At 46.3% G+C, this 14,763-nt stretch overlaps 1 protein-coding gene across 2 annotated transcripts in view; it reads left to right on the top strand.

Annotated features, from left to right (window-relative positions):
- SPAG9 (sperm associated antigen 9) overlaps positions 1-14,763 on the top strand; it is a 1,094,694-nt gene that overhangs the window by 158,669 nt on the left and 921,262 nt on the right. For both annotated transcript variants that reach the window (XM_069200034.1, XM_069200033.1), the window contains exon 7: positions 709-808. In XM_069200034.1, the coding sequence (XP_069056135.1) occupies positions 709-808 (100 nt within the window). The remainder of the gene's footprint in view (positions 1-708; positions 809-14,763) is intronic.

Genomic DNA, 14,763 nt, shown 5'->3' with positions numbered 1-14,763 from the left:
AAAAAGTTATGAAGGCCTAAGCGCGAACTACCCCAAATAGCCAAAAAAGGGCTCAGCACTGGGGGGGGGAGGGGAAACGGCCCAGCAGCTAAGGGGTTAAGCCCTGAAGCTCCCAGGGTGAGTGTCAATCAGTGACACCTGTCACAGAGTGGGGCGGGTTCAGAAGTCTCACTGACCCCATCCCACTCTGTGACGAAGGTGGGACTGCTGCCGTCCCTCATTGGCTGACCTAAGGTAGGCCAGCAGTCCAAGCTGAAGGTAAGTGTGTGTGTTTTAAATGAATGTTTGTTGCATGTGTGTATGTTTGAATGTTGATGAGTGTTGTGAATGGATGTGCGTGCATGCGTTTGTGAATGAATAAGTGTGAGTGTGCTTACCGCCCCCCCCCCCCCTAAAATTACCAGCCGCCGGTGAGTAACTGGGCAGCAGCTTCTTGTTGGGAAAGTTTCCAAATTTCATTTTAAAGTGCTAATAAGAAGCACTTTTTACGTTGTCTTCTGGGGCCTAACAGGAAATCCTGCAAGTCCGTGTTATTAAACAGGAGACTGAGGTGTTCTTTAACAGCATCTAGTGAGGAACCTTTTAACCATTGCTGGCTTAATTTCCCTGCACTGTATGTTGATACTACATTATTCGGAAAGCTGCTGGGTGTGTCTAAATGCAATTAGAAAGATGTAGTGATTTGTTTTCAATTTGTTTTTGTATAAGGCCTGGACGATAAAGATGAAAAATCAGAAGTTCAAGCCATTATTGAATCCACACCAGAACTGGATATGGATAGACAAGTCATGGGACACATAGCTACAAGGTACTGAATAAGATAATGCAGAAATGATGCACCTGCATTATAAAAAAAAAAAAAAAAAGGTTATGTTTTTATGTTGTTTTAAGAACTAATCCTATAATTGTTTGGGCAATTATAGCCAAAAACTGTTTTTGTGTTGCTTTCTTTCTTTCTTCCATTTTTTTTTTTTTTTACTCTAGCTTTAACTTGTGTCCTCCAGGTATGTCCCCCCCCATATCTCTGTCCTTGCTCTTCTAGCATCTGCCTATGTGCCACCACATGCCCAATTTTATCTCCTGACTGGTAACCAGCATTTACTTATTCGGTGATAAAATTCTGACTTCCCACCATCTTTGACCAGTATGTTACATTTTCATACCTGCAAGGACCTAATGCAAACTCCACTGTCTTGCTGACATTATAAATGTACTTGAACCTTACGTCTTTATTATCGGACAGTTTCCACTAATTTGAAATTTGAGAGGATAGACATGGGCTACTTTCAGTTCATACTTTTGCCGTGCGCCAGACCAGTATGCGTAGACCCTGCAACTCATGCTCTGCAAAATATAGCAAACTACATGAATTGTTTAAGCTAGCGGGCACTAAACAAAGTTAGAAATTTAATGCAGACAAATATTTATCAATGTACTTTAAAACCACAAGGCTATGGGTTTCGCTTTCCATTTTGTCAAGACACCTGTTTTTTTCTAAAGAAGAACTGTTACTTATCAACCTCAAAAGAACAAAACAGAATGAGTTGACCATGAACTGCAGGCTCCCCAAAATTACAGTAATGAGCATTTAATTAGCAAAGCCATTTTGACACCTTGTGATTAAAAGAGACATGAGTGTTCGATTAAGTTAAATTGCTACACAGAATAAATGCATTCTGGAGTGCAGAATGTATAAAAAAATAAAGCAAGAGTCTCTATGTTCTGTATCCATTCCAGACCACAATGTGTGGTGAAAGTCCCGGTGTCTGGCAGCCAGGAGCCTTGTACAGCCTTCTACACTAATCATTAACACAAACTTTGGAAGTATGTTTGATGTTGTGATAAGTAATACGTAGTCTAGATTAGTGATGTATTATGCAGTACGTATAACACTTCAAAGAAGCATTGAGTCACAGCTCATTTTGTGATTTCCCCCCTCCGCCCCCCTCACCTCCTTAGTCCACAGTACACATGGGCACCACCTTAATCTTGGATAGTTATTTTTCACATTTCGGTTTGGACATTGCTAGACGTGTCAGCCTTAAAGTGGTCTTCCCCTAAACATTTTGGTTTCAACCCTCTTAATTTCACTGACTTCGTTTTTGTTGTCCTTAGGACTCTTTGTACTTTGCCAGCACTGTTAACCAGTGTTAAAGTGTATGTTGTCACTTCCTAAAACATGGTCAAATTGGCTTCCATCTGATTAGCATATTGTATGAGTCTCCAGAGTTCTTTAAACCCCTTGGCAAGCCTAACTCACTTTTTATCACACGTTACCATAGGGTAGACCCTAAAGAACCCATTAGTCAGGACTCTTCGTAATAAAAACGTTTGACATATTCTTTTAAGTTTTACATGTCCTGGTAATGAAAAACTTAAAAATTAGTTTTTCACTACTGGGAGGAATACCTCCCCATTGGATAATTATGGGTTACCTAATTACATTTAGTAAGTGCTAACGTTTGATAGGGAGCAAGCTATCTGAGGTTACTCGGGTGTTTGAGAAAATGTAATTTAAAACCCACTTTTATGATAAAGTTGGAATTTACAATTTAGAAAATGCCACTTTTAGAAAGTTGACATTTCCCTGTCCTAACTGTTTGTTGCCTGCAGCATGTCCTTGGATCCCATGTCTAGGTGTAGTTTGCCGTAGGCTTTTTGTATGTTCCTCCCAGATAGCAGCACCATAGAAGGGAGTAGGTGTCCCTGGATAGGCCATCACAGCCAGATTTGGGGTTGGGGTCGGGGAGGGGTGGAGCTTGGTACAGACCCACTTACAAGTCAATAGAGTGAGTCCTGCCTCAAAACAAAGAACTTCACAATAGACTTTTGTGCCTGTAGAAAAACTATGGCTAGGACAGGGAGGCAGGAATTTTGCAGCACCTTTGAAAGATAAACTTCTAGAAACCTCTACTTCAAATAAGGCACCAAGTATACAAATAGGAACCTTAGACCCATACTTCAGATCACTTCTGGACCTGTTGAAGGCTCAGAAGAAGACAGGACTGCCCTACAGCCTGAATAAGGAGGACTGGCCGTGCACCTTGAACCCTTGCCCACCAGATTGACTCCAAGGTCTAGTTGGCTAGCCTCCTGATAAGAGCCTCAGGGACAGAAAAGGCTCCAACCTCCTTGGACCCTGCACCTGGAACACCACCTGCTGTGAGTCTCCCCCCCCACCCCAAGTGGGTCCTTGACCCTTGGAAGTTGGAATAAAGGTGCTCTACCAGCCCAAGGTCTCGATACCCCTGACAAACATGTTGCGATTGACAGAGTCTCCCAGTGGAGAGTCACAAATTAAATGGGGTTGCCTCCCAGATTCAACAGGTCCCACTGAGTGGAGATGGAGTCTGGTACAGCACCTTCCTAAGATTTACATAAGAGAGAGGAAGAGCTAGTCATGGAAGGTAAGATAATTTCCAGTGTGATTATCCATTGTGTGTTGAAAGCAGCGGATACTTCTTCTCCCAGTGTCCACATTTGCATCCTGCTCTGCCGCCATGCCTGGCTTTGCATCCCAGTGTTTTAACTGAAGGTCCAACAGCACCTTTTTAACTTCCTGTTCAATGTGGAACATCTCTGTGGTCCCCAAGTGTACGAGGTGTTAGCTAAAATATTTTATATTAGATAAAATAAGAAGCACACCGAGATTGCAGTGTCCATGGTTACCCTGCAGTTTGCTACATCCAGTGGTTCCTTTTACAGGCAGCAGTTCCAGGGCGCGACCAAGACCATACCCTCAGGCGCAATCGCACAACACCTTGAGTACCCACAAGCTGTGGGGTTGCTTCCTAATTTCAAAATCGATTCCAGCCCTGCTCTTGATTCACCTCGACCCATCACAGAGGCCACAACAGCTTCATGAACTCAGGTGGCCAAGGGCAGATACCTCTGGAGCACTTACGGTCCCTAAGGATCCAAGGTGGCCTCCGGTGGGACTGTGGATCCCTTCCCAATGCCAACTGCACCACTCAACCTCATTCTGAGGCCAGAATCCTCCACAGGCCCGGCTCCACCAACTCCAGCCCTGCTTCGAAGTCCGACATCACATTTAGCACTGCAGCCAACATGGTCACTCCAAAGCTCAATGCTAGCACCTGCAATGGGAGTGGAGCCAATAGTTTTGTCAGACTCTGAGATAAACCTACCACTCCCGAAGTCAGCTACACCCTTAAGCCATTCTGACCCATAAGTATACTGTTGGTATGATGAGGATAATGGTGATGATGATGCCCCTTGTGAGGATAATACTTTCAAAGACATACAAGATGCCAGTGGTCTGGATATCTCTCCAGATATTGGCCTTTCCTCCCCCAATTCTGCTATAGCATTAGAGGAATCTGCCTCCTTTGCCAATGTAATCAGGAAAGTGGCACAGGTACTGTACTTCACCCTATTCACCACAGAGATCAAGACCAATATGTTGACGGAGGACCTGAACCCAGCACAAACTGCAGAAGAACTACTGCTACACTTAAAGGAGAGCCTCCAGATATACTGTGAGGCATCTGGGCAGGAATAGGATCTTGCACCTCAGTCGATAGGCAAGTAGCAAGGTGGCAAAGATTTACCCCTAGGAATTTGGATTTCCTCATACCCAACTCTGGAGAGCTTGATGGTGCAAGCTTCCACTAGTCAACTCAAACCAAACACACTTCCTACCACCCCAGTTTGAGCAAGGCCACAGCCCACTCAACCTATTTGAAAGTTGTCCCAGCAATTTCACCCCTTTTTTTTGGTCTTAGTAGAGGATATCAGCAGAGACAACATCAGAATGTACCTCAACAACAGGCTTCCTGCCTTTTGAGGTAGAGACAAGGGATCACACTGAGAGCATCCAGGTCTCCAGGATCAAGGTGCTACTCCTATCCCCACAGCTGCCTCAAACCCACTTTAATTCACCCTCAGCAGCTCACCTGTAGCCCATGGGAGGACTTGTAATACTCCTTCCACTGGGAAGGTGGAAGGAAACATCTGACCATTTGGTGCTCGAACATGGTTACTCCTTACCTTTCCTGTCACATCTCCCAGCCATCCACACCACAACACCTCCCAGAGGACCATGTGTCCTCACTCCATGGAGAGGTTCAGGCTTGCTTGGCCGAGGGAGCAGTTGGTGGTGGTGGTGGTGGGGGTGTATGACTGGCTATTGGAGGCAAATTCGCCATAAACCGTGGTGAGCCATCTCCAAACAATGGCAAACCTTATGACATTGTTGGGCTTTTCCATCTTTGTGCCAGAGTGACACATGCCTTTTCATCTGAGCCACCCTGGATACCATGTTCGTCCGAGACTTCTCTCCTCCTCAGTGAGTCCAGGGCAGTCAGGCTATGATCCCTATGTTGCAAACCTTGATCTGGGTCCCAATGAGTCTGACTTTGAGACTTTTGGGCCTCTTGGCTTCCTGCATCCTGCTTTTGGACCATGCCATAAGGAACATGTAGACTCTACAGTGAGGTCTGAAATCTCAGTTGGCTCAGCATAGTTTAACATGTCAGATTCAATCCAAGTGTCAATAGAGACTGAGAAAGCTCTGCAATGGTGACTGCAATCAGACAAGTGGCAGACTTCTCTCCCTACCCCACCCATAGCTATTAAATATGTTGGATGCATCATTGCTGGGTTGAGGAGGTCATCTGGAGGCGGCAGAGAGCAGAAGATTTTGTCAATGTCAGAAGCTCATCCCCTCATCAACTTGCTGGTAGAAGGAAGAGATGGGCAATTGAGCTCTTAGTTATATAGGTTCGTATTTCTCATTCATTTTGCTAATATCTGTACTAGCTGATGACAGATTGGTGATCCATGATCAAGCTCTCTTATATGGTGTTGCCTCTGTAATATACATTCATGATGAAGAGGCATGCAAGAACAGTATTACTTACAGGTGAAAAAAAAGGAACCAGAACATTTTAAAAGTGTTGATGGTATGCTCTTTGTGTCTAGTTCTGTAAGAGAGATGAAAAAAACTTTACTAGTCTGGATTGGATCCCCTAGAGACCTTTTTGTCTTTTAATATAATTGCGACTTTGAGCTGTGCTGTAAGTTTTGGTGTATCATGGCTTCTCCGATATACTCTCCAGTTCAGCTAGCCCATTTGTAACTTGCTTGTCCTCTGTGTAGTCCAGATCACTGTTTTTCTGACAGTTAATTGGCACATCGAAGGATAGCAATAACTTCCCATTCATTATCAAGAGCAAGCTAAAGCTTTTAAGAAACCTGTAGTTTTTACTCTACCTCTTCATTGACAGTTTGAGTGCTCTATTCCACCAAATCATCAAGCCGGTATTCCTTTTGTGAGAATGTTCTTTCTGAAAAGAAGGAAACCCCAAAGGAACAGCTTTTTCTTCATCTTTGTTCTCTCAATGTCCCCAGCTGGAACCCCGATGTTCTTTGTAGAAAAGAGGACTCAGGACTTTAGAAGTTGTATTCCTAGTGAGGGCTAAACAAGGTAAGTACTAAAACTTGCTGTCTTTGTCTCTTGGTTATGAATAACTTGGGAATATGGAGAATGCAGTGATATTTACCAAGGTCAGTCTGTGTGAAGCTATCACCTTCTATGCATAAAAAAGGGGAACAAGTTGAATACATTTTACGGTACCCCTTTTGGACATTTCAAGAACTGCTCAATGTCCTGTGGGCTGTGCCACAACCCTGCAGTTTTCCAAAGGTTCATGAATTTCATTTTTATGAATATTATGAATCACTGTGTCGTAATCTACTTGGACGACGTTCTTATTCCCGCAAAAACCTTGGAAGAACATGGGGCACCATATGTCTACAGTTTTATTTCTTCCTCAACAGCTCGAACTTCATTACACGCTTGAAATATGACTTTGGAAGACCCCCAAATAAAACATCTAGGATACCTCCTGAAATCAGAAGGAATATCTAAGGATCAAAGTAAAATTAATGCATTTATTTTTTATATAACCGTTTTTACTGATTTTGAAGAACAAGATACAGTGTAGTTAACACGGAATAAGAAGGTTGCATATATCACAGATCAACATTGCAATCATTCAGATCCATAAAAGTTCTGCCACTTGCCACAGACAGTGGAATGTTTAAGGTGACAGCCACACGCCATATATATGTAGGCTCTTCTAGATTGACATAGCAGTCCATGGCTACCTGTGATGCTCCTAGGTTTGGCAGGTCACAGAGTTCCAGCTCCGTGCCATTTCTTGTTTTGCAATTAGGATACCCATTCTACTTAGGACTCATTAACCCCTGACACCTCCCACATCTTCCAGTAGACCTAGGAGAGCTAAGTGTGGGCTGGGCTCGATTGGCCGTTTAAGGTCCTGGGATAAGGCGCTGAAGATAGAAGAGCAATACTTTGCAATCACTGGGCATTGCCTTACCACATGGAAGATGTCTGTACACTTTTCTGTGCGCCACTGTGATACCTGCTGCTGTTTGGGGCACAGCCTGATCACTCGGGTGCTCGCGCATCCGTGCTGCTGCAGGCGTGAGCCATCAAAGAGGCGGCTGTGGATCCCCTTGAAGATGACCAGGCATGGAATTGGAGCTCAGCCTCTGAGACGCGTGAACATCAGAGCTGCACAATTAATGTCCATGGAGAGAGGATCAAGGAGAGCAGTTGTGGAGCTGTCGCATAAGACTAGGCCCAGTGACTTGAGGCCTGCTGTCGGCAGTGCCCCCCACAGCATCTCTGCCAGATGCTCAGGTATTTGCCTGGTGGTTCCCCCTCCACCTGTGTTCCTATGTGTGATTGAGGGCTCCAGGTGCCCAACTGCCCAACGCCTACCTGGTGGAGGCCCCCATGGTGATGTGGGCCCCTCATATGCAAGTAAGACGCACCCTAAGAGTGGCAGTCACTTGGGTCCTGCATTATAAACGTTAACTCTTGGTAGCAATCGGCTTTGTGACTTTTGGGTCCCTTCTGCTCACTAAGGGATTTGTTAATGCCCCCAGGGTCCTGAGGCTTAACTCAGTGATTTCAGTGGGGGAGGGGCTGCACAAATGTGAGGTCATGCTTCTGCTCCAGCACCCCCCTCCTTTCCAGGGGGTGCTTGTAACACAATGTCTAGTAGACCATTAAGGGACTGAATGTGCCCAGAATAGGAGGACAAATGTGATCTGCTGTGACCTGCTCTCCCCATAGATTCCTAGAGATAGGTGGAACTGCTGGGCTGGTGGCTGTTGTGGTGCCCAACACCTTGACTGTCTTTTTGCTGCCCGTAACTGGGTTCAATCCATGGTCCTGAGTTGTGGACCCTTGAATAGCGAGGGCTTAATAGTGAAAGGACCTCAGGAAAAGACCTTTTGCGCAAGTCACCTCCGACACCCATTACGAGCCATGGACGCTCTTGCAGAGCTGTGTCTGCCTGCACTGCTGAGAGTGGTCCCCAAACGTGGTCTACTTTCTCTCCCTGCCGGCAGCGGAGAAGGCCTCTGGAGGCTCCATTCTGAGGCACGTCAATCTCAGGGAGAGCCCATTGAGGCTTGCTTCTGTTTAGGTTCTGTTTGTTGTTTTGTTGGAGTCTATTAGTGGGTCTGTTTGATTTCACATGTTCTCTCAGGGGGCACCCTGTATGGGCGAAGGTGGCCTCTTCTGTGGTGGAGCAGGTCAGCAGGGGACACAGCAGGACCCCATACAGTTCAGCGCGACTCCCACTATCAATTCACATGATGGGGACAACAGCTGGTAGTCTCACCCCCACAATATCACATTCTCATGTGGAATGTGCATTGTATGCCCACTCCTAAAAGATACTGCATTTATGCATATGTTAAATGCTGTCTTGCGCACATTGCCATGTTCCAAGAAGCTCATCCTACATTAGTGGAGCTGCAAAAAATCTACACGAAGTGGAGCGGGCAAACGTACAGCACATCGTTGTCAGCTTATGCCTGGGGGGTGCTCATGTGGATTTCTTCAGGGGCCCCATTTGTTCTGGACGCTCACTGGGTGGACACAGAAAAGTGCTTTATGATATAGAAGGTCACTTTGACGGTGCCCTCCTTAAACTGGTGGGACTTTATACCCCTAACACTACCCAGTCGGGATTCCTGGATACACTTAGACTAACATTTTTTTGGGACCCACAACACCCGGGGCTTTGGGGAGTGATTTTAACTATGTGCCTGATGTTGGTCTTGACTGCTCCACCCCTCCCTTTTGTGTCGCTACATGTGCTCGCACCACAGAACACTTTGGCAACTGGATCACACACCAACATACATGATGCATGGTGTCTTGGACACCTGCTAGAACAGGAATACTCTTGTTTATTTCCTCGTTTACTATGTGCACACCTGGATGATCGTTTCCTCAGAACAGCTGGGCACACTGATCACCTGAAATCTATAGGGATGCCCACTCTCCTTGCTGATTTTTGCCCTTGCTATGGAGCCACATTCTTGCCATTTTTGGCAACGGGGGCAACACTGGTTGTGTTCACAAACTGGGTGTACATCATGTCATTGTGTGCAGATTATGCCCTGGTTTACCTTTGCGATGTAGAGGCTGCCCTACCAGACCTTGTGCACTTGTTGGAGGATTTTGGTGATGTCTTGAGGCTCCAGGTGATTTGGCCTAAATCCTGTTTGCCCCCTCTGGTGCTGTGTCCCCCCCTTTGAATATGGCTAATCCATTGGGGAATCGTCTTCAATGGTGCTGTGATACTCAGAAAGGGACATCAAGGAGGGCAGCTGGTTCTTTCCAGGAGCCCTATCCCATCTGGCGATTATTGCCCTTGTCTCCGCTGGATCGAGTCGTGATCCTCAAGATGCTGGTGCTGCTCTGCCTACTCTGTTTTTTCACTGCTCTCCTGATAGTGCTCCCTAGAAGTTTTTTTGTTTTTGGTAGCTGCATGGTCAGCTGCTTGAACTGATATGGAGCAAGGGTCGTTGGACTTGATACACCCAACTTTGAGCTATATTGTGTGGTAGCATAGCTACAGTGGCCAATGGCCTTGCTGCACATAACCACTTGCCCCTAGTTGGCACCCATCCATGAGGTCCTAGGTAAAGTGAGCATTACGTGTGGTTAGCTGATCCAAACGTCCTCCCCCAAGAGGAAACTTGCCGGATGACTGTAGCCCCAACTTCCTGGCATAGATTTGTGCATTGCCTAGGACCTCACTTCCCATATTCTCAGTTTATTCTGATTTGGGACTTGCCGCAACTCAACACAGTACAACGATGTGAGGCAGGTCCTTGGAGTGAAGCGGGAGTTGAACATTTGGGGGAGCTCTAACACAAGGGTGCCCTCAAGTAATTTCAAGACTGCTTGGACAGTTATGGTATAGGACATGGTCAGTTTTTAAGTTTTCATACCATACAACAGGCATTGCGGGCCACGTGGAACGCTGAGGAAGAGGAACCTCCCACTTCTGCCACGTTACACGTGCTCCAGACTTATGATAGTACACGTCACACTAGCACCACCCTCTACTCGCAACTCAATTCCAGTCCACCGGATTACGCAGTGGGAAATCGCGCCAGATGAGACGGAGTGCTGCCCCAACCAGTGTCTGATAGGGCCTGGTCTTGAGCACTTCAGTTGGTGAAGGACATATTTCGTAACCCTAGATTTTGTTTCACACTATTTAATTACATACATCACACTTAACTTTCTCCTCACTGCGTTAAGTGCATGTTCCTGACTTTGTTCCCTGAGTGCCCTTGATGTAAACTGCTGAACTCTGCGTTTTACCATATGGTATGCTGAGATTGCCCAATGCTGTACCTGGTCTGGCAAGCAGTTATAGTCACAGTGGCTGAACTTGCTGAACACACACTTGCGCCCACACCTGAATCCTGCTTGTTGGGACTGAGCCGGAAAGAGAAGGGTGATAGATATTTCCATCAGTTAATTGACCTTACCTTTGTTTTGTTTAAAAGGCAAGATGCGATGGTGTGGAAGGCGCTTGCCCCCCTGATCTTCAGCGTTGGTTGGCCACACTGATGACATGGACATGAGCAGAAACTAACACCCTCCAGTATGAGGGGGAGCTTGGGGACCGGTGGGGAGTGTTGGGAGACCTATTTAATTAATGTTCAAGCTAAAATGACACACGTCCACCCTGAGGCACATTATTGCACCACAAAGGTGGGTCTACAACCCACGACTGATGGCGGGCTCACTGTCGCGCCGCGTGGTGCGGCGCGAGCCGAATGTTCGCCACAAGTCGGGCGTTCGGCTGGGGCCGCACAGCGCGTTTCTAAAACGCGGCGCGCCCCCAGCCTTTCATGCACTTTTCGAGGCCCCAGGCATTGCATGGGGCCTCGCTCTATCGTTTTCCACCGCCTTGCTGGGGTCTCCTGACCCCCCTTACCTGTTCTTCTTTCTTCCTTCTTGTCCTCTTTCTTTTCTTCTTTCTGGGGTCTTTTTGTTGTACTTTTTTTATGTCTTCTTCCCTTCCCAGGTTACCTTTCTCTTCCCAGCATTCATTGTTCCCTATTCTCTATGGTTTCTATTCTGTTTTGTTCTATGTACCTCTCCCTGTCTAATATGGTGTCCTTTTACTTCCTGTGGGTCACTTCCTGTCTTTTGGTATATAAGGGCTGTGTTTTCTTCATTTCCTTGCGCTGCAACACTTTCTGCTCAGTTAGTGTCTTCACTCCTGATTTCCTCCCCTTTTGGTTCTGGATTTCAGCATTCTGTGTTTCCTGACCTTTGCTCCTTTTGGATTCCTGTTTGTTTGTTCTTGTTTTTTCCAGGAATCTTCCTGTTTGGAGGTTTTTCCCCTTTTCCTAAGGGTTTTTTTCCCTCTGGCGCTATTTTCTGAAGGGCACGGTCTGTTCTTGGCGTCTCCATTGCCTACAGCACCGTGGCTACCAGAAAGAGTCGCCCCTTTTTGGGCCAAAGTCGAACATTGAAGATCCACGCCACCAGATCTGCAAATTCCAGGCGCAAGCAGCAGGTGAGTCGTGACAGATTGCAGCGCCCAACCATTCCGACGTCCTCAAACACCATGGATGACTCAGTGGCGGCTGCTGCAGATCCGGAACAATCTCTTTTGACCACGATTCAGCAACAAGCTCAGGAATTGCAACAACTACGCAATGAAAATGCTGCATTACGACAGGCTTTGGCTCTCCGCACCAGTGATGTTCCAACTATCTCCGCTTCCACCCCTTGTTTCTCTGGTGAACCAACCAAGCTTCGCGAGTTCCTGGATGCATTAACAGTGTACTTCGCCTTCCGACCTACCCAATTCTCCCACGACAGGACCAAGGTGGGTTATCTTATCAGTGCCTTATCCGGTCCAGCCTTGGCCTGGGCAACCCCGATGGTGTCCTCCAACGACCCGGTATTGTCGGACTATTCCACCTTTGTGAGTCGCTTCAAACAGATGTTTAGCCGTCCTGGATTGGAAGCCTCTGCTGAAGAAGCCCTATGTGACATCCAACAAGGCTCGCAAGACGTCCTGCAATATATAACCCGTTTTCGTCAGCTGGCGGCAGAGACCACTTGGGTGGAACGTACTCTGGTAACTTTATTTCGTAGAGGACTCAAAGAAGAAATAAAGGATGAACTAGTACATTCTACCAGAGCAGAAGAGCTTCGTGGCCTGATGGATCAAGCACTGTCCATCGAATATCGTCTTCAGGAACGGAGATCGGAAAAGAAAAGGAGTAGAGGGTTTTCCCAGCCAAGTAGCTCACGAGCTTGCCTACAGCGTTCCGAGGAACCTCGCACTCCTGCTAGAGACATCGAAGGGGAACCCATGCAGGTGGATACTACCCGAGGTCCGCTCTCTGCTAGTGAACGAGAAGACAGACGCAAGAGAGGGTTGTGCCTGTACTGTGGTTCTGCTGGTCACATGCTTCGTACCTGTCCTGTACGTCCGCCCAGGCCTTCGGGAAACGCCACCTCCCGTCCTCTGTAAGAAGGGAGGGGACGGGATCTACAGCTATACCTTCCATCAGCTCCTTTAATGACAATACAACCGCCTTGTTCATTTTTCCTGTCCTGTTACAACTTCCTGACGGTCGTCAAGAAAAGACTATGGCATTACTAGATTGTGGTGCTAGTGGTATATACATGGACAAGACGTGGGCTGCTGCTCACCAAGTTCCTACACAAGCAAAAGAAGTACCCGAACAGGTACACACCGTGGACGGATCCTTGATATCCTCGGGTCCTGTAGACACCACTACCCTGATGTTAAGTCTACAGGTGGGAAACCATCAAGAACACATTTCCTTCGATCTTATCACGTCCCCCAACCATACCATCATTCTTGCAATTCCGTGGTTCATCAGACATAACCCGTATATAAATTGGGTAACCCGGACAGTTTCTTTGTCTTCGCAATTTTGTCATGAGAACTGTTTTACTTCCGACAAGTATTGGTCTCCGAAAAGATCCTTAGATACTGAAGGTGCCACTGGTATGTCCATCAATACGGTCCAAGGGGTCCCAGACCACTATTTGGAGTTTCAGGATGTTTTCCAAAAACCGTCGAAACCTGTGCTACCTCCACATCGAGAATATGATTGTGCTATTCCATTGGAACCCGGCACAATTGTTCCTTTTGGGAGGATGTACTCTCTCACGGAACCCGAAAGAGAAGTTCTAAAAGAGTATCTGGACGAAAATATACAGAGTGGTCTTATTGTTCCATCGTCGTCTCCGGCTGGGGCTCCTCTCTTTTTTGTGCCCAAGAAGAAAAAAGGATCTTCGTCCTTGCCTGGATTTTCGAGGTCTGAATAAAATAACAATTCAAGATCGTTATCCTTTGCCTCTCATCAGGGACATACTAGAAGCTATCAGAGGGGCTCAACGTTTTACTAAATTAGATTTACGAGGAGCTTACCACCTTTTACGCATAAAAGAAGGCGACGAATGGAAGACAGCTTTCAGGACTCCATTTGGCCATTTTGAATATAGGGTTATGCCGTTTGGCCTCACTAACGCCCCCGCAATCTTCCAGAGATTTATGGACTCAGTGTTTTCAGACCTTCTGAATCAGACAGTCGTGATCTACCTAGATGATATTCTTATTTATTCTAGAAATCCTGAACTCCATTCTTCCCATGTGAAACAAGTTCTTCAAAGACTTCGTGCTCATCAACTATTTTGCAAACCAGAAAAATGTGAGTTCGACATGACGGAAGTCAAATATCTGGGCTATCATTTAAGTCCCACTGGCATAGCTATGGATCAAGAAAAGGTACAAGCTATCCTAGAGTGGCCTTCTCCTTCTTCCATAAAAGAAACACAATGTTTCCTAGGGTTAGCAAACTTCTATCGACAATTCATTCTAGACTTTGCCAGACTGACTAGCCACATAACTCACACCTTAAAAAAAGGAAAATTTAAAGAAAGGGTTTGTCTGGACTGAGGCGGCTGAAGCAGCCTTTCAAGAATTAAAGAGGGTCTTCACCCAAGCCCCCATCTTGAGACATCCAGATACCACCAAACAATTTATAGTCGTTACTGATGCTTCTGAGAGAGCCATCGGAGCTGTCTTACTCCAACGACAAGAGGATGATGGTCTTGAACATCCTGTTTTCTACTTGTCTCATATCCTTTCCACAGCTGAACAACACTATTCTGTACTGGAAAGGGAATTATTGGCTCTGAAAACAGCCTGCCTTGAGTGGAGACAGTTTCTGATGGGTTCCAAGGAACCATTTGAGGTGAGGACAGACCACCGTAACCTACAATGTTTACGAAATTTTGTATGCCAGAATAGTCGTCAGGCCCGCTGGGCCTTTTTCTTCAGTCAGTACGATTTTTTTATCACATATATTCCTGCATCTCAAAACATTCTGGCTGATGCT

The sequence above is a fragment of the Pleurodeles waltl genome, chromosome 7 (assembly GCF_031143425.1).
Source record: "Pleurodeles waltl isolate 20211129_DDA chromosome 7, aPleWal1.hap1.20221129, whole genome shotgun sequence".
NCBI classification, from domain to species: Eukaryota; Metazoa; Chordata; class Amphibia; order Caudata; family Salamandridae; genus Pleurodeles; species Pleurodeles waltl.
Note: the sequence above shows the minus strand (reverse complement) of the source record. Positions and strands in the feature narration are given on the sequence as shown.